Source organism: Mandrillus leucophaeus, unplaced genomic scaffold (assembly GCF_000951045.1).
Source record: "Mandrillus leucophaeus isolate KB7577 unplaced genomic scaffold, Mleu.le_1.0 Scaffold527, whole genome shotgun sequence".
Lineage (NCBI taxonomy): Eukaryota > Metazoa > Chordata > Mammalia > Primates > Cercopithecidae > Mandrillus > Mandrillus leucophaeus.
Genome location: NW_012105664.1, coordinates 330,761 through 357,490, shown reverse-complemented (window position 1 = coordinate 357,490; position 26,730 = coordinate 330,761). Strand labels below are relative to the sequence as shown.

General features: G+C 37.2%; 3 protein-coding genes across 6 annotated transcripts in view; 2 read left to right on the top strand and 1 right to left on the bottom strand.

Moving 5' to 3' along the window:
• Nucleotides 1–26,730, bottom strand: part of CENPP (centromere protein P) — a 299,356-nt gene that overhangs the window by 180,251 nt on the left and 92,375 nt on the right. The window lies entirely within an intron of this gene.
• OMD (osteomodulin) lies at nt 1,589–11,687 on the top strand. Its single transcript, XM_011996856.1, has 3 exons — nt 1,589–1,946; nt 8,628–9,594; nt 10,480–11,687. Exons 2-3 carry the CDS (start codon nt 8,655–8,657, stop codon nt 10,803–10,805), a joined length of 1,266 nt encoding a protein of 421 aa, XP_011852246.1. The 5' UTR covers nt 1,589–1,946; nt 8,628–8,654; the 3' UTR covers nt 10,806–11,687.
• Nucleotides 21,162–26,730, top strand: part of OGN (osteoglycin) — a 26,093-nt gene continuing 20,524 nt past the window's right edge. Inside the window, exons 1-3 of one of the 3 annotated variants that reach the window (XM_011996859.1) lie at nt 21,162–21,362; nt 22,374–22,622; nt 24,679–24,772. In XM_011996859.1, coding sequence (XP_011852249.1) covers nt 22,449–22,622; nt 24,679–24,772 — 268 coding nt within the window. In that variant the 5' untranslated portion in view covers nt 21,162–21,362; nt 22,374–22,448. Of the gene's footprint in view, nt 21,363–22,091; nt 22,623–24,678; nt 24,773–26,730 lie in introns of all 3 variants that reach the window. The other 2 variants (XM_011996857.1, XM_011996858.1) reach the window with 2 other exon arrangements.

Here is a 26,730-nt window from a genome sequence, read left to right as displayed (position 1 = left end):
AGGCCTGACTCTAACCACCACCTCCCTGCATTCCCGTCCCTTGCCACCTTAAACCTCCTAGATAGACATTGCCAATCAGTTTAAATTTTCTAGACATTTTTTATTCTGTGTGCTCTAATTACCTACTGATAATTTTTTCTCACATTTGTTAAAAACATGAATAACAATCAATATTGTAAATCCAAATCACAGAGTTAATGAGAAGTTATATAAACATTAGGCTGTTGATTTTAAGTTAATCTTCCAAAAGGACCGTGAAGGCACATAAAACCATTTTTGAAAAAAGTACACAGATTTGTTCTCTTTTCCTTAGTGAAAGCTTGAGTTTTAAGAACAAAGACACTAACAGAAAACATATGGAAAAGATCAGTAACAAGATGGAATCTTGGCTCAAATGTGGTCTGCCACGTTTTTCATACCAATGTCTCCAATAATAGACTAGATTTTTACAACTGCCAAAGCATCACTTGAAACACTGTATACTTTTCTTAAATGCAAAGTTTAACAAAATAAATCTTGTGAGTTCTTTGTAAAAAGCTAATGGAAAACACTTTTTTGAGGAAACAAAACGAACTCCAGGATTCACTTTATCTTATTAGTTTGTAAAAGCTTAAGAATTCCCCCCAAAATGAACTCTGAGTCCACTGCCAAAAGACACAAGTCAACTCTCTGTTTAGAATATGAAAACAGTGTAAAAATTAAACATTAAAAACAGTTAACTCTTACTAATCAGGAGAGACAGCTCCATGAAATGAAGAAACTTTCCAAATCTACAAAATAAAGGCAATAGCTATTGAGCAACATAAGCTTTTCATTCCATTTTATTCAATACTACAAAATTATTTTGTGCAATACTAAAAACAGGCAAATTGGAGATATACCTTTGGAGTGCAACCAACTGACTAATTTTATCTCAAAGGATATTAGAAGGCATTCTAGTGGGTACATCTGCAAACGAGGAGAAATGAGATAGCTGATAAAAATGAGGATGTAAGCCTTTGTATAGAAAAGTCATATACTTAATCTGTGTAAGCAACAACAATCCAGTGCCTTTTAAAAATAAACCGAATGCAAAATGTTATATGTTTCTAATCCTGATTCCTTGTTTTAACAAAGTACTGATGTGAACCTAGGTGTTGAACAACCAAGCGACTCAAGAAATTTTGAGTTCCAGGACAGGCGTGGTGGCTCACGTTTGTAATCCCAGCACTTTGGAAGGCGGAGGCGGGAGGATCACCCGAGGTCAGGAGTTCAAGACCAGCCTGGTCAACATGGTGAAACCCCATCTCTACTAAAAATACAAAAAATTAGCCGGGCGTGGTGGCTCATGCCTGTAATCCCAGCTACTTGGGAGGCTGAGGCAGGAGAATCGCTTGAACCCAGGAGGTGGAGGTTGCAGTGAGCCAAGGTTGCACCACTGTACTCTGGCCTGGGCGGCAAAGTGAGACTCCATCTCAAAAAATAAAAAAAGAAATTTGAGTTCCACCTTAAGTTGCTGAGACACTGGAGTTCCCTGTCACAGTGGGCCTTAATTTGAAGAATTCTTTGGCATGAAAATGAAAATAAAAACAGTAATCAGTACATGCTGTTTCATTTAGTTTTGTTTGCCTTTCACATTAGAGGAAATTCTTGCCACACCTCAAACCAAAATTAAGGGGAAAAGAAAGAAGTAAGCCACATAAATCTGACCAAGAACACAAGCATCTTAATTTCAGTCCACAAAGTTTCATGTCATGAAAAGAAATACATAATTTTAATTCAACCCAAGTGTTTTCCAAGAAGATTGTATTTGCTTAAATTGCTACAGTAATTCAAGAGACAGCCCTGTCTGGACACAGAGTTACTGTGGATTTTTAAGAGACTCAGTTAAAGAATTTAGGAATTTCTGATTCATTTAAAGGATTTACAAATTCATCAACCCCTGAAAACTAAAGCAAATTGAACAGGTATGATAATAAAATAATTTTCAATTTTTTAAGAATGTATTCCTACTGTTAAAATTTAAAAAGTATATTGGATTTGCTTAATATTAAAATAGACTGCATCTATTATAAAAGCACATTTTTTGGAAGCAAAATTTGGTAAAAAAGTTACATTAAGCTTTTGATTAGGCAAAATGTTCAAGTAAAGTAGTATAATGAGTTTAACTTTCTCATTTAAGATTTACCCAACAAAAAATCTTTGTTTAGATTTTTTTTTTTTTTTACTTTGAATGAAAGGAGAGATTCTCATGTTAAAGGAATCAATTTCTTCCTCTTCCTTAGGTCTCTTTTTCTCTATGAATTATAAGTAACAAAGAACCAGCTAATGCCTTTGAGGCATACAGCTGAGCAATGCTAGTGATTCCGGTTGGGGGGTTGATGGGCATTTGTACAAATTTCACTCAAGATTTCCTCCAAATTTCTCTACTGACTAAATCCCTGATATAGAATGTTTGTCTTTTCATTTACTTCTTTCTCAAAGGGAAGATACAGATCCTCTGTCTAGTCTACTGAAGGATCTAGTTACTTTGGGTTTTAGTTAATTAAGATTTAAATGTATTATGGCTAAAAATAACTGAGGTAATTGTACTTTTAATAGCAAAAGAATTTTACAAAATTAAAATTTAGAACTTTTTTGGAAAAATCTAAATTATATAATATTTGCTTTCTTATATGCTAATTTCTATGGCATACAAATAAAAACAATTATGTCTTTAACATAATAAAATGTTATGAGGCTTTTACTTTAAAGTTTTCCTGAACAAGTAAATTATACCTCATTAGTAATTTCAATTAAAACTTTTCTTGATGAACACATAAGTGCTTTTCTCCAAGTAAGAGAAACGTTATGACACAGATGCTTTTATTGCTATAATATGAAAAATTCACAGTGAAAACTGGTAATATATATATTTTACTTTGTTCCATTCTTTTTCACATGTTATTTTCCTACTACACAATGTACTAGGAAAGTGAGGAATACAGTATATTGTGATGAAGAAATATTCAATAGAAAAAGGAACGGTCAAGCTCTCATGAATATGTTCATTTGAAGAAATTACCATGGTGAAATAAATGTCTAGGAATAACCAACATTAGTGGAGGGAAGCATTTGCAAGACTTAACCTATAGCTTATTAACCTAATCATTCATCCAACAAATCTTTGAGCACTTATAACACTGCATTGTACTAGATTCTGTTAAAAGGTATCAGGAAATGAGATGATTGACAATGAAGTATACAATACTGCTGTGAGTTATCCTATAGAGAACAAGGCATAGATCGTAGAATGTGAAAAGCAGAAGTAACAAAAATATGTTTAGCAAATGACTGAGAAGAGATTAGTTGGGGAATGAAAAATTTGGATAAAATAAGCGATTGTTGTAACATGGGAAATCATCATGGGGAAAGAGTAAGAGGCACAGAAAATAATGAGCATATAGATGAAAACAGGATGGATTTCAGACCAGAAAACCGCACTTAATCAAAGGGAGTGGGACAAGATTGTACTACATGGTTAGAAACGTGGAGGGACATGGTTAGAAACGTGGAGGGAGGAGGACAAGGATGTTTAAGATAAGTTCAGGTTTAGAAGACAAATTGTTCCTCAAGGAAAGACTTTCTTCTTAGGTGCTCACAAAGACCAAAAGCAGACAACATTAAGAATCTCTTTATTTTCAAAGACGCCCCAATCATGACGTCTTGATTCAAGGCCTTCTTCTTTTTTCCCAAAAATTTTTCATAGTTGTTCAACAACAGACTCTAATTCTCAAATGTAAGGTTGCTAACTGATGATGAGCTAATGTTCTCAACAAAAGGATAAAAATCAAGCTGAGTTTTCAGCCAGGCGCAGTGGCTCACACCTGTAATCTCAGCACTTTGGGAGGCAGAGGTGGGCGGACCACCTGAGGTCAGGAGTTCGAGACCAGGCTGGCCAACATGGCAAAATCCTGTCTTAACTAAAAATACAAAACAGTGTAGCCAGTTGTGGTGATGCACGCCTGTAATCCCAGCTACTCAGGAGGCTGAGGCACAAGAATCACTTAAGGCTGGGAGGCGGAGGTTGCAGTAAGTGGAGATCATGCCATCGCGCCCCAGCCTGGGTGACAGAGCGAGGCTCTGTCTCCAAAAATAAAAAGTTAATATGTTGTACTATAATGAGTACAAGAAAATATTATAAAATTATATGTAAAATATCATCAATGAGTATAAAATGTATCGAATATTCTATATCCATTCCTATTAATCTCCCAAAGTCTTGGTCAAATGATGTCTACAAAAGACTTTCCTGTCCCTCTGTAGCTGAGGTAAGCCACTGGCCCCACAGCATTGCCTGCCTATCTCTGCTATAAACAATATTACCCTCTGCCTTAGATTAGGGTTCACTTTGTTGTATCTCTCTCTTCCACTAAGCTGTTTGCTCTTTACAGAAGGGACTATGGTTTCATGTCTTCTTCATTTCTGTATTCTCCACCAACTTAGCATAGTGCCTCACCGCTAGAAATAATTCAAGATAACTATAAACTGATATAACCCAATCAAACTAACTACTAATATTTGTAAAGTGCTTCACTAAGCATGTTCACATATGGTAAAGTAGTAGAGTACAGTAGGTGAATAAGCATTTCCAAGCAGACCCACTGGGAGCTTCCAGCCCAGCAAGGAGAGCCTGCTCTGAACACTGCCCTTTGGTATAAGACCATAACTCCTTAATTCTACCTCCTTCCAAGATTCTCTACTTTTTCACCCGTGAACACTGACTGTAGTGTGAAATCACAGCCTAAATATGTTAATTCATTAAATTAAGCATTCATTCCCAGAGTGCAAATTCCTTAGGTCAGAATTTAGGCCCTCCAAGGCCAAGTGTGGTGGCTCATGCCTGTAATCCCAGCACTTTGGTAAAAAAGTTACATTAAACTTTTGATTAGGCAAAATGTTCAAGTAAAGGCTGAGCGGGGGGCAGACTGGTTGAGCCCAGAAGTTCATGACCAGCCTGAGCAACATGGCAAAACCGTGTCTCTACCAAAAAAAAAAAAAAAAAAGCCAGATGTGGTGGCACACATCTGTAATCCCAGCTACTCGGAGGCTGAAGCAAGAGAGTCACTTGGGCCCAGGAGACGGAGGGTGAGCCAAGAGTGCACCACTGTGCTCCAGCCTGGGTGACAGAGCGAGACTCTGTCTCAGAAAAAAAAGTTAGGCTAATCCCTTCAGATCTGGATTTAATAGTCTTATTTTGCTCCTTCAAGAGTTAACTAACCACATACCCCAAACACATCACCATCTGTTGCTTCTATGTTTTTGTTTATCTCTTCTATCCAGAGATCTTCTTCCTCACCTCCCTCTATGAGAACCTCAACACTCCTTCAAAGTCTAGGTCAAATGCCACATCTTCCACAAATCTCACAGAACAGAAAGAAAAGTGGATGTAATAGAGTTGCACAAAGAAACGTCATGAGTTTCAAAAGCACATACTGTTAAAAAAAAAAAACAAACCATTGCTATTTTGGCATTTTCTTTCGGTAGGGATAAATATAAGAAAATAGAAATAAATGATATCTTGATCCTATTTTCTCGACTTAAAAAAAAGAAGCAAGGTCATCACCCAAAAATAATAATGGGGAATGAGTTATTAGAGACTTGAGAGAGGAAAGTTACAAAACAGTAGCATAGAAGAGAGGGAAAGAGGATGGTCTAAGGAAATGCAGCAGGACAGCACTTGAGGTTAGTGGTCTTGAATTGAGAGTGAGACCAGTCACTATGCTCCTGCTTTTCTTTAGTTACAATCAGCTGTGAGTAGGTGGAGAATTGGAGTAACCAGAGTTGGAGTCTGGCAGATTGAAGGAGCCAGAAAGTTTAGGGCATGTGCAAAAGAGCAACGATAGTGATGAACTATGGGGTCTAAGTTGGTAAGAAGGAACTGACAACGTTGGCAAGGATGGATGAGGGACAGTGAAAAATAGTAGAATCAATAGCTGAGGTTCCACTGAAATTGAAGAATTATTGCAGCTGGAGTTACTACACAGAGATAGTGGTCAGAGTGTGGAATACTCAAAATGGAGAGTATGAAGGGTTCCAGTAAGAGCAATGACAAAACCCAGGATGCGGGCGCATGGCAGCAAACGGTGAGGAAGAATGAAGGAAAGTATCACTGCAGGAAAAGAGCTCAAGGGTCTCTGACTTCACCTGAATAACTACTTCAAATCCCAAATACACACAATAGTTACATTTATACATTTATAATTTCTGACAAGAAAAAAACAAGAAACTGAGATGTTTCTTAACCTTTCTCAAATGAGGTTCTGTCAAAGAAAATAACTTAAGTAATTATTCTCTCAATTATACCAATGATGAAAAATAGAACCATTCTAGATGAATAGGAGATAAGTCATTTCATTATATGCAACAATTTTTTAGGAAACTCATTCTCTCGTGAAATCTTGGATAGGAAAAGTAGAAAGGTCTCAGAATAAACGAGGTAGGATTTTTTTAAACGTTTTCCCTAAACGATACATTCATTTCATCTGGACAGCAGTTTTCAACATGCAAAGTACTCGTACATGCAAAGCTCATACAATGCTAACAACAACCAGGTGGGATAAGCAGGCAAGATATGACACAAGGAGGCTGGGTGCAGTGGCTCAGCATTTTGGGAGGCCAAGGTGGGTGGATCATGAGGTCAGGAGTTCGAGACCAGGCTGGTCAACATGGTGAAACCCCGTCCCTACTAAAAATACAAAAATTAGCCAGGTGTGGCGGAGCGTGCTTGTAATCCCAGCTACTGGGGAGGCTGAGGCAGGAGAATTGCTTAAACCCAGGAGGTGGTGGCTGCAGTGAGCCAAGATCATACCACTGCACTCTAGCCTGGGCAACAGAGCAAGACTCCATCTCAAGGGAAAAAAAAAAAAAAAAAGACACAAGGCAACATACAAGATAAGCAGATAAGCAGCCAAGGTATAATTCAGCTATAATTGCAATTCCTCTTTTATTGATGAGGCAAGAGGCAGATATGTTAAGTGACAGAAATGAAATGTAGGTTTCAGGCTTCTCATCTGGGACACAATTGACCCTTCCCTAGAACTTCAAGTTTCAGCACCGAGTGTTCATTGTGAAGTGTGCCCCCCTTGCAATCCTGCTCCACACAATATCCTCCTCCTGCATTCTGCTGCATATGTATCTAATCCTCCACCGGACTTTAAACTCCCGGGAGACAGGGACAGTGTGTTTTTAATAATATTTGTATACCTAAAACTTAACTTAAATCTATTAATGGAAAAAAGGAAGCTAGGAAGAAAAGTGTAAAGACACTTGAATTTTGTAGAACGTAAACATTGTACGTCTTTAGGATTTAAAGTAGTTATTCAAGCAGAGTCAGAGACTAAATAATTGGATTCTGGAAACTGTTTCATGAGGAAAATTTGATGGTGCAATTAGTTTTGGACAGAAAATATTAAAAGGAAACATGAATACTATTTCTAAATATCTGAAATTATCACATAAAAGGGAGCATTTAATGTTCTTCTGAAGGGCAGAAAACAAATAGAAGTTGTAGAATCTCCCAGGCAAAAGCTCTCCAACTAAAATAAAGGTCTCTCCTCCCCCAGGCAGTGACCATCATTAAAGGATCAGGTAATTCCAAAGAACACCCAGCATTTATAGTGGAGGGATCAGACTGTAGTTGAATGATGTCATGCTATCATCATAGATCTATACTCTAGTAAGCAAGATAAACTGGGACTCTTAAAAGATGGTTACTTGGTAGAAAGTCTAGTATACCAGACTTTTGACTCTAGTTCAGTGTAATATGTGACTTAAAAAAAAAAAAAAAATCTCGGCCAGGCGTGGTGGCTCACGCCTGTAATCCCAGCACTTTTGAGAGGTCAAAGTCGGTGGATCACCTGAGGTCAGGAGTTAGAGACCAGCCTGGTCAAGATGGAGAAACCCTGTCTCTACTAACAATACAAAAATTAGCTGAGTGTAGTGGCACGTGCCTGTAGTTCCAGCTACTCGGGAGGCTGAGGCAGGAGAATCACTTGAATGGGGGAGGCAGAGGTTGAAGTGAGCCAAGACTGCGCCACTGCACTCCAACCTGGGTGACGAGGCAAGACTCCACACCTCAAAAAAAAAAAAAAAAAAAGAAAAAGAAAAAAAAGAAAAAAAAATCTCACCTCATTGGTACTTAAACATTAATTTTGGTTTGAGGCCGGGCGTGGTGACTCACACCTGTAATCCCAGCACTTTGGGAGGCTGAGGCTGGAGTATCCCTTGAGGTCAGGAGTTTGAGACCAGCCTGGGCAACATAACGAAACCTCGTCTCTACTAAAAAATACAAAAATAAGCCGGGCATGGTGGCGTGCACCTGTAGTCCCAGCTACTCGGGAGGCTGAGGCATGAGAATCGCTTGAACCTGGGAGGCAGAAGTTGCAGTGAGCTGAGATCATGCCACTGTACCCCAGCCTGGGCGACAGAGGAGACACTGTCACAAAAAAAGAAAGAAAAAAATTTTGGTTTGAGCACTGCCCATTCTTTCTGGATATTCTTTTATATACAGACATAGGTATAATACATTTCACGTAACTGTCAATTTATACAAAGTGTATTGACTTTACTCACTTTCTCCACAATGTTTCCTTTTCTCCTTGCAATAGGAAAAAAAAAAGAAGAAGAAGAAGAAGATGGGTTTTTTAAGTCCAATATTTGTTATTTTCTTCTTTCTTGGAGTCAAAGTACATTGCCAATATGAAACTTATCAGTGGGATGAAGACTATGACCAAGAGCCAGATGATGATTATCAAACAGGATTCCCATTTCATCAAAATGTAGACTACGGAGTTCCTTTTCATCAGTATACTTTAGGCTGTGTCAGTGAATGCTTCTGTCCAACTAACTTTCCATCATCAATGTACTGTGATAATCGCAAACTCAAGGCTATCCCAAATATTCCGATGCACATTCAGCAACTCTACCTTCAGTTCAATGAAATTGAGGCCGTGACTGCAAATTCATTCATCAATGCAACTTATCTTAAAGAAATTAACCTCAGCTACAACAAAATTAAATCTCAAAAGATTGATTATGGTGTGTTTGCTAAGCTTCCAAATCTACTACAACTTCATCTAGAGCATAACAATTTAGAAGAATTTCCATTTCCTCTTCCTAAATCTCTGGAAAGACTCCTTCTTGGTTACAATGAAATCTCCAAACTGCAGACAAATGCCATGGATGGGCTAGTAAACTTGACCATGCTTGATCTCTGTTATAATCATCTTCATGATTCTCTGCTAAAAGACAAAATCTTTGCCAAAATGGAAAAACTAATGCAGCTCAACCTCTGCAATAACAGATTAGAATCCATGCCTCCTGGTTTGCCTTCTTCACTTATGTATCTGTCTTTAGAAAATAATTCCATTTCTTCGATACCCGAAAAATACTTCGACAAACTTCCAAAACTTCATGCTTTAAGACTGTCACACAACAAACTACAAGACATCCCATATAATATTTTTAATCTTCCCAACCTTGTAGAACTCAGTGTTGGACACAACAAATTGAAGCAAGCATTCTATATTCCAAGAAATTTGGAACACCTATACCTACAAAATAATGAAATAGAAAGTATGTAGACTTTTATTGTGTTTTAAAGAGAGAAAGAATGGAATTCTCATCTTTTAAGGAAAAAAATATTTAATAAGCTATGCTTTAGACATTGTGGAAAATGGTTGTTTTGAAGTTGCTTGAGGGAATGGCAGAAATTTGCCCCAGAGAAATGTGTGCTATTCAGTTTATAGTCCTTTCTATTAAATTGTATTGCCTTAAATATTGAGAAATAGGCTGGGCACAGTGGCTCATGCCTGAAATCAGAGCACTTTGGGAGGCTGAGGCGGGTAGGGTGAATCTCTTGAGGCCAGGAGTTCGAGGCAAGCCTGGTCAATACGGTGAAGTCCGATCTCTACTAAAAACAAAAAAATTAGCCAGGCATGGTGACATGCGCCTGTACTCCCAGCTACTTGGGAGGCCAAGGCATGAGAGTTGCTTGAACCCGGAGGTTGCTATGAGCTGAGATCATGCAACTGCTTTCTGGCCTGGATAACAGAGCAAAACTGTCTCAAAAAAAAAAAATATATATATATATATATGTGTGTGTGTGTGTGTGTATATATATATACATAAAATATATATAGAGATAAATAATAGAGTATATGAAGAAATATGAGTATCCTAAGTAGTGAGATTGTAGATAATTTTTTTGAGATTGTTCACTAGGACTTTATTAATCAGAAAAGCCAATGAAGCCATATATATTTTGGTAATACAAAACTCATTTATAATTTAATTTTCTTCATTTTATTATTTGATTAATGTAAAAAAGAAATCTAATTCAATTTATAAGTATTATAATTAATTATATCCCATACAACATAAAATCTAACACAGAATTATGGTCATAACGATGGATTATACCTTATAAAGCAAGATTAATTTTTAATTTATTTCTTTCAGAGATGAATCTTACAGTGATGTGTCCTTCTATTGACCCATTGCATCACCACCATTTAACATACATTCGTGTGGACCAAAATAAACTAAAGGAACCAATAAGCTCATACATCTTCTTCTGCTTCCCTCATATACATACTATTTATTATGGTGAACAAAGAAGCACTAATGGTCAAACAATACAACTAAAGACACAAGTTTTCAGGAGATTTCAAGACGATGATGATGAAAGTGAAGATCACGATGATCCTGACAACGCTCATGAGAGCCCAGAACAAGAAGGAGCAGAAGGGCACTTTGACCCTCATTATTATGCAAATCAAGAATAGCAAGAAATCATATAGGTATACACTTATGACTTCACAGAATCTATACTTAATATAGTAAATCTAAGTAAACATGTATTACTCAAAGTAATATATTTAGAATTATGTATAAGATCAGAATTGAATTTAAGTTGGTGACATCTGCATCATTTCATAGGACAGAACTTACTCAAAATAATGTAAATCTTTAAAAATATAAATTAGAATGACAAGTGAGAATCATAAATGTTAATGGTTTCTTACACTTCTTTAAAATACAGAAATATCATGTTAAAAAAAGCGAGTGTATCATTTCTATTAACAGTAATTTTTCTAAAAATGAGGAAGGAAGTAGCATTAGCAGTAAAGACCCAGAGGTCATGACCTTTTTGATCACTCTGAGGACAATATTTGAATGACAGGAGGGCATATTAATGTAACAAGCATTCATTTAAGGAATAGACCATTTTCTTTGACCTCTTCCCCGGAAAAGCTTTCACACTGGTGTTTGGGATCTCATCATTACGACATCCATCCCGCTATCTCACCACACAGTGCATAGAATAATATTTTTGATTTGTAAGAGGCCATCCAGTTACTAAGGACCCAAGGCATACAGATTCACAAAATTAACTAATCTTTTTGCCTCAAAGTACCAAAACAACAAAATTATAAAGCTGTATTTGGACAACTAAAAGACACCAAACTATCTCACCACAATTGGTATTTTAGGAAATTTCAGCAACTATCCAAAACAATGTTACTGTGTTCCATTTTAACTGGGATAAATGTTTTTGTAATAAATACAACCATAGAAAGGCTTCTCTGTTACAAAATGATTTGCAAAGAAATAACTGCTTCGTTCACAAGATTAAATGTTGGCAAAATAAAGTTCTAATGATAATATTAAACACTTTATGCTTATCAGCCAATATCTACAGTAAAGCTAAAATTGAATACAGTTCCTTTATAATTTGAATGACAGGTTTTAACATCTTTAAAACCTTAAAAATCACTTTTTCATTAATGTATTATTTTTAAGTATCTTAAGTGTGCCTTACAATGGTGATTATCTAACTGCTGCGATGAACTCTCTTGATATACCATGCTAACGTTTCACAGAATTTCTCAGATAAGGGACAGATAATAATGTAGGGCTGCCTATACAAATGATAACAATTCTGACAATATGCAATGGACAGACAAGTCAAACTATATTTCAGAAGTAGTTTTCAAGCATGCAAGTCTTTTTTTTTTTTCTGGGAATACCAGTTTAAAGTGAAGTCTTTAATGCTGTTTATATCTTTGAGGAGATTATTAGCATTATCAGAACCAGAACACCCATCTGTTCCCAGGGACAAACTCAAGAATCCAGGATGAATATGAACAAGACTCTATTCATTCATCTAATCAACATTCATCAAGTCCTTTCTTGTATAGGGCTTGGCAATAAGGGATCAATAAACAAAGTACAACGTGCAACTATGATGCCACGATATGGGCAAAGCACACTTTCAACAGAGGTTTAAAAAAAATTTTAAGGCCTACCTCCCTTTTCTTGCAATTTTAAAATACAGGGTATAAATTCAAACATTATGAGTTAACATGTGGAAAATACTATGAATGTTTTAGAAAATAAAGATAAGACAATTTCTAACCTAGAGCAATTTAAAATTTATAAGCCATTAGGGAAATGCAAATAGATGAGCTACCACTACATGCTCACTAGGATAGCTGAAATCAAAAGGCAGACAAATAACAAGTGTTGGCAAGAAGTGGAAAAACTGGAGCCTTCATACACCTTTGGAAGGAGTGTAAATGCTGCAGCTGCTTTGGAAAGCAGTATGGAAGTTCTTTAAAAAGTTAGTTACATATGGCGGGGCGCGGGGGCTCACGCCTGTAATCCCAGCACTTTGGGAGGCCAAGGTAGGTAGATCACCTGAGGTCAAGAGTTTGAGACCAGCCTGACCAACATGGAGAAACCCCATTTCTACTAAAAATACAAAATAATTAGCCAAGCCTGGTGGCACATGCCTGTAATCCCGGCTACTTGGGAGGCTGAGGCAGAATTGCCTAAACTCGGGAGGCGGTGGTTGCGGTCAGTCAAGATCACGCCATTGCACTCCAGCCTGGGCAACAAGAGCAAAACTCCATCTCAAAAAAAAAAAAAAGAAAAAAAAAAAAAGAAAAAAAGTTAGTTACAGACAACCCAGCGATTCCATTCCTAAGTATACACCCAAGAGAACTGAACACACATGTTCACACCAAAATTTGCATATAAATGTCCATAGCAGCATTATCCACAAGGTAGAAACCACCTGCATGTCCACCAATGGATAAACAAAATGTGGTATATCCATTTAGTGGAATATTATTCAGCCACATCCAAAGGTAGAAACCACCCAAATGTCCATTAATGGATACACAAAATGTGATATATCCATATAGTGGAATATTATTCAGCAATAAAAAGTAATGAAGCACTGACATATGCTACAACATGGATAAACCTTGAAAACATTATGCTCAGTGAAAGAAGTCAGTCGTAAAAAGACACAAATTGTATGATTCCATCTATACGAAATGTCCAGAACTGGGAAATCCATGGAGACAAAGACTACTGGGTGCCTAGAGCTGGGGAGCATGGGAATGGGGGAAAGTGAGAATTGCTAATGGGTATATGGTTTCTTTTCTGGAGTAATGAAAATGTTTCAAAATTGACTGTGGTGATGGTTGTACAAATCCAAAAACACTAGGCACTACTAAGTTGTATACTTTAGGCTGGGTGCAGTGGCTCATATCTGCAATCCCAGTGCTCTGGGAGACCGAGGTGGGAGAATTGCTTGAGGCCAGAAGTTCAAGACCAGCCTAGGCAACACAGTGAAAACCTGTCTACAAAAAAATTAAAAATTAGCCAGGCATGGTGGTGCATACTTGCAGTCTTAGCTATTCGAGAGGCTGAAGCAGAAAGATTGCTTGAGCCCTGGAGACCAAGGTTGCAGTGAGCCATGATTGTGCCTCTGCACTCCAGTCTGGCAATAGAGTGAGAACCCGTCTCTTAAAAAAATAAATAAATAAATAAATTAAATTATATACTTTAAAAGGATGAATTGTATTGAATATGACTTATCTCAATAAAACAGTTATTTGAAGAATTTAATAAAGAGATCAAACAACTCACTCTAACATAAGGAAGAAATAAAATGCTAAAGTGGCAATAACTATCAAAAACTGTATAAGCACAGACACCATAACTTTCACATCTGGCGAGGACCTGGAGAAGTAGTTGAAGGCTCCCAGGAAAAAGTTAATGTGTGGCAGGAATTGACTGGCAAAAGTGGAGAGAACAAGCTCCTGACGGGAGTTAATATAAAGACATGGTAATTACTTGTTTCACTTCTTGCACAGTTTAAAAGATTGAAAACCCTTCCTTTTTCAGAGCTCTGGAGTTTCAATTTGTATCTCCTTCTAAATGAATAAAAGAAAACATATTTCAATTCTCAAATAACAGCCTTAGCAAATAATAAAATTGCAATTCAAATTTAGCAGTTCTGGCCTGGCATGGTGGCTCACACCTGTAATACCAGCACTTTGGGAGGCTGAGGTGGGCTGATCGTTTGAGCCCAGGAGTTCTAGAGCAGCCTGGGCAACATGGTGAAACTCCGTGTCTACTAAAAATAGAAAAATTAGCCAGGCACGGTGGCCCATGCCTGTAGTCCCAACTACTTGGGAGAATGAGGTGGGAGAATCGTCTGAGCCTAGCAAGTGGACGTTGCAGTAAAATGAGACCACGCCACTGCACACTAGCCTGGGTGTCAGGGTGAGATCCTGCTTCAAAAAACAAAAACAAATTTAGCAATTCAAAACAAGGAATCTGGCTGGGTGTGATGGCTCAAGCCTGTAATCTCAGCACTTTGGGAGCCCGAGGTGGGTGGATCACGAGGTCAGGAGATTGAGACCATCCTGGGTAACACGGTGAAACCCCATCTCTACTAAAAATACAAAAAATTAGCCTGGTGTGGTGGTGGGCGCTTATAGTCTCAGCCACTCCGGAGGCTGAGGCAGGAGAATGGCGTGAACCCGGAAGGCGGAGCTTGCAGTGAGCCGAGATCGCGCCACTGCACTCCAGCCTGGGAGACAGAGCAAGACTGTCTCAAAAAAAAAAAAAGAAAAGAAAGAAAGAAAGAAAGAAAAAAAAAAGAATCTCATACAAGAGCTATGTGGGTATAAAGCATCACAGGACACTTTTAAGCTAGGTGACTTTGAGTGAGTTATTTAGTTTGTATCCTCCTTTGTTTAAAAAAAAAAGATGGTTTCCATATGGTCCTTATAAATCATAGATACAATAAAGCACACAAAGTGCACATGAGTTGCAGGATCAAGTAAACAGTAAGGCTCACTGTAGCACATCTGGCCCAGCAGCCCCCAGATTCAGACGCTGCGCACTCCTGGGTGCTCACACTGTTTTTCCTGGCACACAAAACAGAGTAAGCATCTCTTTGGGTTCCTGCCAACATTTTACTCATACAAAAGATTAGTGGACAAGAGAGACTATGAAGGGTTTCATTAGGGTGCTTAAATCATGTATCTCACAACTTCACAATCACTATTGGATACTGCAGCTTTTCAAAGCACCATCGGGACGGCCCACCAGGGTGAGGATGGCAGGGTTCCCTCCACCTCCTCACAAGGCACTGGGTTGCTGGCTTCCCTGCCCCAGAGTGTGGTCAAACTCCTCCTGTTTACTAGCAAGAACAGTTTAACTCTGCTCTGGCTCCTCCCTCTAAAAGTGCATATAAATAAATGCATCCCACGTCCTCTAGCTCAGGGCCCAATGAGGAGACAGATTAACAATCACTTTTTGGTACTTGAAAATGCCTTAACTCAAACCTGCCTAAGTCTTCTTATTAAAAACAAAACAATGAGGCTGGGCATGGTGGCTCATGCCTGTAATCCCAGCACTTCGGGAGGCTGAGGTGGGTGAAACACGAGGTCAGGAGATTGAGACTATCCTGGCTAACATGGTGAAACCCTGTCTCTGCTAAAAATATAAAACATCAGCCGGGCGTGGTGGTATGCACTTGTAGTCCCAGCTACTTGGGAGGCTGAGACAGGAGAATTGCTTGAACCCAGGAGGCAGAGGTTGCAGTGAGCCAAGATCGCACCACTGAGCTCCAGCTTGGGTGACTGAGCGAGACTCCGTCTCAAAACAAACAAAAAACAAAACAAAACAAAGAAAAACTTCAATGCTTTCCCTGGGAGACAATGAATAAAGTATTTTCTTCAAATAGTACATCAAGACTGCACAGTTACCTATCAGAGGTACAGCCTAAACCAGTTAATTTGATATTTACAGCAGGAAATAAAAATGTGAAAATTCATTTATTATTTTTCTCATTCTACTACCAAGTATTTAGCTATGTTAGCTAATAGGCTAAACTGTTAACTATTAACAAATAAGCCCAAGTTGCACCATAAACTCCAGTTTAATTAACAAATATAAATGCATAATGAACATACATTTAACTTTTAGAAAGGACATTTTAAGAAGGATACTTCATAAATTTGTTCACGATAATACTGGTTGAGAATGTTTAGCCAATGTTTAAATATTACCTGAAACATTACACATTTTCACTCGATTTCTCAAGCCTGGGAGCACTAAACTAAAATACAGATGTATGCATATTATATAACACACTTAACCAGCTCCATGAGGTAAAAAAGAAAAGAGAAAAAATAAACCTTGTCTGTTCTATATAATTTTTGTTTTAAGAATTCATATGTCCCCAAGGATGGCTAGACCTAAAACCCTGGTTTCCTGATTCTAAATCCATTTCTTCTACATCTTGGAAATAAAGCATAAGAGCAGCTGGAAACAAAATTAAATCATAACAGCTAAACATCTGAAGTTTCTTATATGTTCCAATATCCTAAATAGATATAACTATGCCAAGTTATAAATCTGCCTAGTTGTAAATATCGTAACATCATGGACACATCTTGCATCACTTTACATGTTTAGGTTATGAATTCACTCTACAGAGATTTATGTACTACTGAGAAAAACTAAATTAACAAATAAGATATAATTTTACCATGAGTTCTTCCTTACATTGAGTCATAATTCCTCTCCATATAAATTTGACCCTTTAGTCTGGGAAGTAAAATACATGGGTTCTCGTATTTCTTGTTTGAACAAACAATTAGGCTTCAAGGATAAGTATGAGATTTAAGATGGAGATCCAAACCACAGACTTTCCACAAAATCCAGAATGCTGTATTTAAAAGGGTCTACATGTATCTAATAACTCAGCAGTTCTCAATAGGAATGATTTTGCTTCCCCAACCCCCACCCATTAGTGGACAGCTGGCAATGTCTGGAGACATTTTTGGTCATCACAAAGTGGGGGTGGAGGTGGGGTGCAACTACTATCATCTAGTGGGTAGAGGGCAGAGGTGCTGCTAAACATCCTACAATGCACGCAGGACAGCCCCCACAAGAGAGAATTATCAGGTCCAAAATGTCAATAGTGCAGAGGCTGAGGAACTCTGTAGTAACCAGATTCAATAGATAAAAGTTCAATAGATAAAAAAACTGTGGCCTAAAACGTTAAAGAACTTGCCCAAGATCAGGGGAAGGTTCATGAAGAATCAAAACTAGAACTCAGCTGGATGCCACTTGGCTCATGCCTGTAATCCCAGCACTTTGGGAGGCCGAGGCGGGCAGATCACGAAGTCAAGAGATCGAGACCATCCTGGCTAACATGGTGAAACCCTGTCTCTACTGAAAATACAAAAATTAGCTGGGTGTGATGGCGCACACCTGTAGTCCCAGCTACTCGGGAGCCTGAGGCAGGAGAACTGCTTGAACCTGGGAGGTGGAGGTTACAGTGAGCTGAGATTGCGCCACTGCACTCCAGTCTGGCGACAGAGCAAGACTCCGTCTCGAAAACAAACAAACAAACAAACAAAAACTAAAACTCAGGTGTCTTGACTTTTAAACCAAACTATTTCCTACAAAGTTAGAGAATGAAGATGAAGGTAGGGAAAAGAATCTTCCAGTTTGTAGCATTGATTGAAAGCTAATCCACTCGGAGGTTATACGGTCTCTATCAGAATTAAACCACTCCCCAAAAATACTTCTTCCCTGGAAACTCTTGTTTCCAAAACTCCATTCAACACATTGTTTTGGTTGCCAACAGGCCAAATAAAATAAATCCCCTATAAGGCACCAAAGATAATACAATAGGGTCACCTAAAAGAACTCTGCAGAGGTCAAGGTGGATCACTTTAGGCCAAAAGTTCGAGACCAGCCTGGGTAACATAAGGAGACCCCCGTCTCTACAATTTTTTTTTTTTTTTAATTAGCCGGGCATGGTGGTGCATTTGGGCCCACGAAACTGAGGCTGCAGAGAGTCATGATCGTGCCACTGCACTCCAGCTTGGGTGACAGAGCAAGACCTTGCCTTCATAAAAAGAATTCCACAAAGAAGATTCTTTCATCTTTGGATACAATGCCTGCTCTTGAGCATGAGGCAGCTTTCATCTTTTACTCCTGTGCAGTAAAAGCTAAATAGCTTTCTATCAGCATTCATTTCTCTCTGGAATAGAAAATCACCTCAGTTTCAAGCATTTTATATTGAGTACTGTGTAGTAAAGATTTTGGCTTTACCTAAAGAGAGGTCTGGGCTTTGCCTTGGCTTCTGAGAGGTGATCTATGTCATTTCTGGTAGGAGTGTTTTTGTTTAGGGTGACATCAGCCACACCTGATAGTCTTAAGGTTGAGGTGGCTATGCCAGGAAGACCAACCATGTGATGTAGGATAAGGGATTTGGGTTATGCAGTGTCAGTGGACCAGGAGGCTGGATTCAATCAACCAATCAATCAAGCCTATTAATAAAGCCCCAATAAAAACTGAACACTGAGAATAAGCTTGCCTGGTTGGCAATACCCCACGTACACTGTCACATATCAACATGAGTAAGGCAATGCATCCAGAGAACAATAGAAGTCTCAAGTCTGGAGCCTTCTAGACACTGCCCCTATGCATCTCTCCCTTTGGCTGATTTTAGGGTGTATCCTTTCTCTATATAAATCATAACCACGAGTATAATGGTCTTCAGTGAGTTCGGAGAGTTCTTCTAGGGAATTATCAAATGTAAAAAGAGTGGTTCTGGGAATCCCCTGAACTTGCTGTTGGTATCAGAAGTGCGGGTAATGCCCATCTTGCTAGAAGACTATTTCCTTCTCTAGCTAAGAAGCAGGCTGCAATGTTGTGAGCTGCCCTGTGGAGGAAGTCACATGGCAAGGAACTGAGGGAGGCCATCAGTCAACAGCTAGCAAGAAACTTAAGTCCACAGTCTCACATTCTGCAAGGAACTGAATGCTGCCAACAGCTACATGGGCTTCGAATTGTATCCTTCCCTACTCAACCCCTGAAGTGAGGCTGCAGTACCAGATGCACTTCAAATGCAGATCCTGAAGCAGACAATCAAGCAAAGACACTCCGAATTCCTGACCCACAGAAACTGAGAGATAATAAACGTGTTATTTTAACTAAGCCATTCCTTTGTGATAGTTTTTCACACAGTAATAAATAACCACTACAATAGATGAACAGTGGTATTCTTCAGCAATGCAACATCAGAGGAATGTTTCTAAAATGCAAACAGGATCATATTTAAGCCATCACTGGCTTAAAAATCTCTACATGGTCTCTCACTGACTACAGACTAAAGCCCAAATACTTTAGCAGGATATAAAATACTTTCTTTAATCCAACCTCTACTCCCCCTGTCTAGTCGCATCTCTTAATATGGTCCATTCCCCTGACTACTTCTCTCTCTCCCTCCAAGCTCCAGCAGTATGCAAAACAAGTTACAAATTTTCTAAATGATCTACCCCCATCCCCTCCCCAAGGGGAGCACGTGATGCTCCCCTTGCCTAGAATACCTCATCACCTGCGCATACCCTCCTCTCCTATCCTCTCTATAGAAGTCAGTTGGGTGCAGTCTCCTTGACCCCCAGTCAGTTTGTGGCTTCTCCCAGGTTATCACAGAACTCTGCATATTTCTGTGTAGCAAGCCCTACCATGTATTCTAGTTGCTTGTTTGCTGCTTTTCCTGCTGACTTAGAGGCTATAAATGTTCCTTGAGGGAAGAAACTGAAGTTTGCTTATCTGAGTTCACGTGTCTGAAGTCCTGGCACAGAACTGGCGTTCAATAAACTTTTATTAAATGAGTGAATGCTAATAACATTGTATTCACTGGTCATAACTTTTCAAGGAAAGTTGTTCCTCACAAAATAATTTTCTGTAGTACAAGGTATCAAAGTGTACCATTAATGAAACTATGAATCTCTAAGATTCTCTAAATTTGGACACATGGTATCTATCCAGCTTATTTGTCAATATCTTGTTAACCTGCCACACAATACAAAACAAATCAATGTCTGTTGTTTCATTATTATATATTTCACAGTCTTTAAAAAGTTTTATTGTATCCTTGAAGTCATAAAACCAACAATTTATATCAACTCAAGCCAGACAATGTCACAACTAAATTTAAGATAATTCACATTCAAATAAAGACGTCAGTATTCAAGTCTTAGTTTATTTAAGCTTTGATTTGAAAGGTTCTAAAACAATTCTGACTAGAAAAGAAAACAAATTGGTATTCTTTCATTTTCTATTTTAATAAAATATATATCCATATTTGTTAAATTTTTAGATTAAAGAAGAAAATGTTAATTTGATTGTTAAAAGCACCAAGGAGGAACTTTTTAAAAGTGACTCTTTAAAAACATCTTCAGAGTTGCTTGTATGGTATCTACAATGCCACTTTAACTTTTAAAACCCAATTTCAATATTAAAGTAATTTTATAAAGTTTCTTTCATTCAGCAAACAAAAGTATCTTTTACTATCAACCTCAAAAACTATAAATTGAATTTACTTTTAAAAAGCTAATTTTTATGGGTCAGTTTTTCTTATATGTAACTAAAATAAAGGGGAGAAAAACCCCAAATGACAAAACTATAAAATAATTTGTCTTAAAACTAATTTTTACACTGGAAATTTCTTGGCTATACATTAATTACGGTATTAGGGCAGTATTTTTAATTCTCATAAGATTAACAACATGGACTATGTTTTCATTTGGTGTTCTATTTCATTCAAAAAGCAGATGTTAAATCTCCTGGGAAATCACCAAAATGAAAAGGAAGACTTTATATCATTTTCATAAACTAATATTCACCAAAACACGAATGTTTATTACACAATAAAAAAATGACACAAGTTTAGAGTCAATTAGTTGAAGCGGACTGAGTGTAGCAGTTACAACAAATATCTTAAGCACAGTTCTCTAGTACAACACACTGCATTTCACCCTAGAGAAAGAATGCTGGCAAAGATCTCTACCACATGGAAACTGTTCTTAAAGCTGCTGGGCCCTGAAATTTTACTCAGCAGTTTGAAATCAAGCCATAGCTTTTCTCATTCACCCTCCCACTTGGGGCTAATGCACAGACATGAACATCTATTGAGGAAAACCACAAAAAACTTCAAAACAGCTGCAACGGTAGGCTTACTTTTCATATATTATTTTAAATATTGTTTGTTAAAGTGTGACTCAACTAACAGGCTTAAAAATGTAAAGGCCATCTCTGGTTTAAGTTTCAGTTACCTCAAACAATTAATTTTTAGCAAGTACTTATGTATATCATCGCATAACTTTAACATCCACGCAGGCAAGAATAGGGTGCTGCAAAAGTCACAAATCCATTTTATTCTTCATTTTCAACCTCTGGATTTTTGACAAACTGGCATCTATAATGCAGCATCAGCAACTCTGAGTGATTCTGTTTGAAGTTACTTAAGAAAAAGTCTGAAATGTGCACCCACCAGAGAAAATCCATTGATGAGCCTAAAGGAATCTTTTCTATTACATTCCTCAAAGTTCTTTGATTAAAGTTCGGTATTTCCTCCAGCCTGCAATACTATTCTTTCAGTTTTCATAGTTTAAATTAAAAATACAATACTATTAACTAAAAATTGTGATCACCTATTAAAATTACAAAACCAAGAAAATTAAAAATGTATGGCTTTTCCTATATTCTGTACCACCTAAAGGTGTTAATGACTACTTTTCATAATGTTAAATTTAAGTTTTAAAACTTTTCTTGGAACTTGTTTCTGTTCATACCAATACAAATCAAGAGTTCTTATAAAGTAGCTAAGTTGAAATATGATATTTTTAACTCACATGAGACAGGATCTTGGGACTTCATTTTAACTATTTATACTACAGGTATCTTAAGAATATTTCAATTAAATATTAGTATGTCTGTTGAAGGCACTTAATTAAGAAACTTAAAATTATCAATCTTTCTTGAATTTCTGATAGAGAAGAAATAAAACTATTTTCCGAAACTATTTTTCAGAATGCTCACTGATATGTAAAAACTGCTGGCATCTAATTAAAGATCACTAAGGGTTAAATACTGTTCTCTGGCCCTTACTGCGCACACCCTGCCAAAACATCCTCTAAGCTTTTAAATATTGCTTCGATGGTCTGAATTTTTATTTCCAGGGAAAAAGAGAGTTTTGTCCCACAGTCAGCAGGCCACTAGTTTATTAACTTCCAGTCACCTTGATTTTTGCTAAAATGAAGACTCTGCAGTCTACACTTCTCCTGTTACTGTTTGTGCCTCTGATAAAGCCAGCACCACCAACTCAGCAGGACTCACGCATTATCTATGATTATGGAACAGATAATTTTGAAGAATCCATATTTAGCCAAGATTATGAGGATAAATACCTGGATGGAAAAAATATTAAGGTACTTTATTTCTACTCTAAATTTAGCTTCTAAAATACTGCCCATTTAAATGCATGTTTCTGTTTTTCCTGAATGTGTCTGATAAGGTAAAGGGAAGGGAAAATCACTTTAAATGATTCAAATGAATTAATAATAATTGTCCCTAAGATTATATTTTTAGAGTACGTATGCTTTTCAAATTAATAAATGGTACCTATGGTAACCAAACATTATCTATAGTAACCAAAAAATAAAACTTAAAGAAAACTAGACTTTAAGATGGTCTCTGACCAGTTGTAATTTATATATTAAGTAATATTACACAATGCCCTATATTTGCAACGTTGTGTTGCCTTCAAAAATAAATTAGCAGAAATGTGTATATGGAGAAATAAAGATGAATTATCAGCTTAAGGTTATTATTATAGAAAACAATTTTAAGAAAATAAATAAAAGAGTACTGGTTATTTTGATATCAATAGCATTCCACAATAATTTATATATGCCATCTGCATACAGTACCAAAAACTGAAAACCTACTCGATATAGGACTTTCTTTTTAAATCAGTTTTAACAGTTTAGACCCTCTATCAATTTGTACCAAGTAACTGTAACTGTCATTGAGTTAACACTGCAGGGGTGACGTTATACCACATCATTCATTCCCCACCTTTATGGGCAAAGTAATTACTTGTGGTTTTCTTGACACACAGAAATGAATGCTGGATAAGGAAAAAGTTAATACAGCACATTAGTACCTGTTGCCCACTATGTATGACACATACACACATACACTGGAAAATGAGAAATTCAGCCAAATATATAACAATACTGATTGTTTCAGAAGTTCTTCTCCACTATAAATTGGATGATAAAGACTGTAACATTGACCAGTTACAACTGCTACTTTCTCTTTTCTTTTTTTGCAGGGGTACACGATGAGCAAATGTTAACACCACAGTTTCTTTCTTTCAGTTAATGCTTTTAATATGATAGCATTATTTTTGCCCATCAATAAGACACAAAGGATAGGTATTACTAATTATAGCTTCAAGTTACAGGAAAAAAAAAAAGCCCATCATAACATAGGCTATTGGCTCACTTGGATGATTTGAATCTATTAAAAACACTTTGAAGATTCCCTGATCCCTAAAGAGTTTAGAGATGATTTTTCTCTCTGCTTCTTCTCTTTACAGGGCTTTAGAAGTTTCTTTATCTTACTATAAATGCAGGATTTAAGATATTTGTGGAGTGGAGTAGAATCCAACAGGACTTGATGTGCAAACACAGAGTAGAGGGAAGAAGTTCAACCACCTCACAAATGGGAGAATGAAGGTGAAGGGCAGAGTCAGGAGTCAAGACGGAGACTAAAATGGAACATGCTTACAAAGGACAGAAAGAATAGGACACCACATAATACACTGTAATCCAATGGCAGAAAACGTACTCTCCAACAATAGGAAAGAGAGGATTTAAATTATATCTACTCCAATTTCCCCAGAATTAAAGGCCTACACCATTAGGTGTTAAGGGTAGGTAAGGTAAGCTGGAATAAAAGGGCTCCAAGAGCCAGGGCTTAATGGAGGGATATAGGTAATTAAAGGGTCACCCCAAGAAGAGACCTAAAGACCTTAATCAGTAGTTTATCCTTGTGACATGGCTAGAGCTCTAGTCTTGCTCAAAATGGTAGAATCTGAATGAGAAACTCAGTTCAGACAAGACCCTTGAGGAATAGTTTCACTTCAGAAAAACTTTCATTCCAATTCAGGGAATTCTCACCCAGCTTTCATTTGGAATTTCAATAAGTTCAATATTTATTAAGCACTGAGTATAGCTACTGGAGATATAAAAACACCCAGTTCTTTTACTCAAGGAGCTCATAGTCTAGAATAAAAACAAGCTAAAAAATACTTACACTGTAATTTAATAAATGATAAAATGGAAATACGTATGAAAGCCTAATGGAGCACAAAAGAAATGCCACTAATTGTAACTACCAGAAGGTGCCTGTGATCCCTCGGTTTACAGTAACACAGACTTAATCAAGCTAGGTAACAAACTTTTATTTTTCCAATAGGAAAAAGAAACTGTGATAATACCCAATGAGAAAAGTCTTCAATTACAAAAAGATGAGGCAATAACACCATTACCTCCCAGGAAAGAAAATGATGGTAAGTATCATCTAAATATTTTTCAAATGGATCCTTTATAAATAGCTATAATGGACTTTATTCCTTGTGGTAATCAAAAACTGACTCAAGATACAGTAAATACAAACAGTGGAATTTTGTTTCCAATGATAAAGTCAAACAAGTATACTGGGAGTGCACACCATTTGCCATCCCACATTATAAGTGACAAATGTGGAATGAGAACTTTTGAGAACAACCAAAGCTTAGCCTCCACAAAGTGTGGTTTCTGTCCATATAAAATCTGTTCAAGAAATACTTAAACAAGGATTATTTGCCAAATACAATGTACAACCTCAGTATACAGTAAATATAATTACTGCCTTTAAGAAACTCACAGAACAGAAACATACATATACATCAATAATTATCACATACATTTCAATTACAACAACAGAAAACTTGTCATGAAATAACAAATTACAAGTCCTACTTAATAATTTCTGTGTATTGGTTTATTCTTACTCTATCACGGAACGTTATTTCACATGAAAACATGACAAAAACCACATATTAATTTCTATATTGCTACAATAAAATGAAAATGAACCATAACAGAAAATAAAGCTTAAAAAACGAGAAGTATGATAGTAAAAATAGATTTGAATAAATTTAAAGACATCCCAGGCTGGGCGTGGTGGCTCTTGCCTGTAATCCCAGTACTTTGGGAGGCTGAGGTGGGTGGATCACAAGGTCAGGAGTTCAAGACCAGTCTGGTCAAGATGGTGAGAATGCTGTCTCTACTAAAAACACAAAAAATTAGCCAGGCGTGGTGGCGGGTGCCTGTAATCCCAGCTACTCGGGAAGTTGAGGCAGAGAATTGCTTGAACCCGGGAGGCGGAGGTTGCGGTGAGCTAAGGTCGCGCCACTGTACTCCAGCCTGGGCGACAGAGCGAGACTCCGTCTCAAAAAAACAACAAAACAAAACAAAACAAACAAAAAACAAAAGACAGCCCTTCTTCTTGGATAGAATGACTCAAAATCAAAAAGACGTCAGTTCTTTCTAAATTTATAAATGTTAAACAATCCAACTAAAATTACCAATTTTTTTATAAAGCTGGAAAAACGGATTCTAGAATTCATATGGAACAACATATAACAAATAGCAAGGGAAACAGTGAACAATGACAAGTATATGTAGGAATCAGATGTATTACACATTAAAATATATTATAAAACTCTATACTTTAAAAAGTGTGATACTGGTATATGAATAGACAAAAAGATCAATGAAATAGAATAGAAAGTCCAGAAACAGACAAAAATACACATGAAAATTGAGTACATACTAAAGGTACCAACCCAAATCACTGAAGCAAAAATGGTCTTTTAAAAAAATGGTGCTGGGAGAAAAAGCCATTTGAAGAGGGGTACATTTAGATCCATACCTTACCCAAAAATAAACTCCAAATAGATTAGCAATCTGAATGTATAAAATGAAACCATACAAGTACTAGAAAATAATCTGGGTGCAGGGCACCTCAAAATCCAGAGACAACAATAGAAAAGAACAATAAATTTGACCCTACAAATACCTCTGACAAAGTCAAAGGCAACTAAAAACTGTGAAAGATATTTGCAACATATACTACAGATAAATAATATAACTAAAGAGCTAACAGATAATATAACTAAAAATAAAGAGCTAGTATCTCTAATTTATAAAGTACTCTTAAAAATCAAGGAAAAGAGATTAACCAAAAATCCACTGGAAAAATGACAATTCACGAGATAATTTGAACGATTTGACCCAAATAAATGTTCAATCTCACATAGAGACATACAAATTAAAATTACATTGAGATACCATTTTTAACCTACCTGATTGAAAAAACTGAAGTAGGCCGGGCGCGGTGGCTCAAGCCTGTAATCCCAGCACTTTGGGAGGCCGAGACGGGCGGATCACAAGGTCAGGAGATCGAGACCATCCTGGCTAACAC

Coding starts and splice junctions, on each gene's coding strand:
- OMD (XM_011996856.1), top strand. CDS start 8,655: ATGGGTTTTTTAAGTCCAATATTTGTTATTTTCTTCTTTCTTGGAGTC. Junction 9,595..10,479: donor ACAAAATAATGAAATAGAAA/GTATGTAGACTT, acceptor TATTTCTTTCAG/AGATGAATCTTACAGTGATG.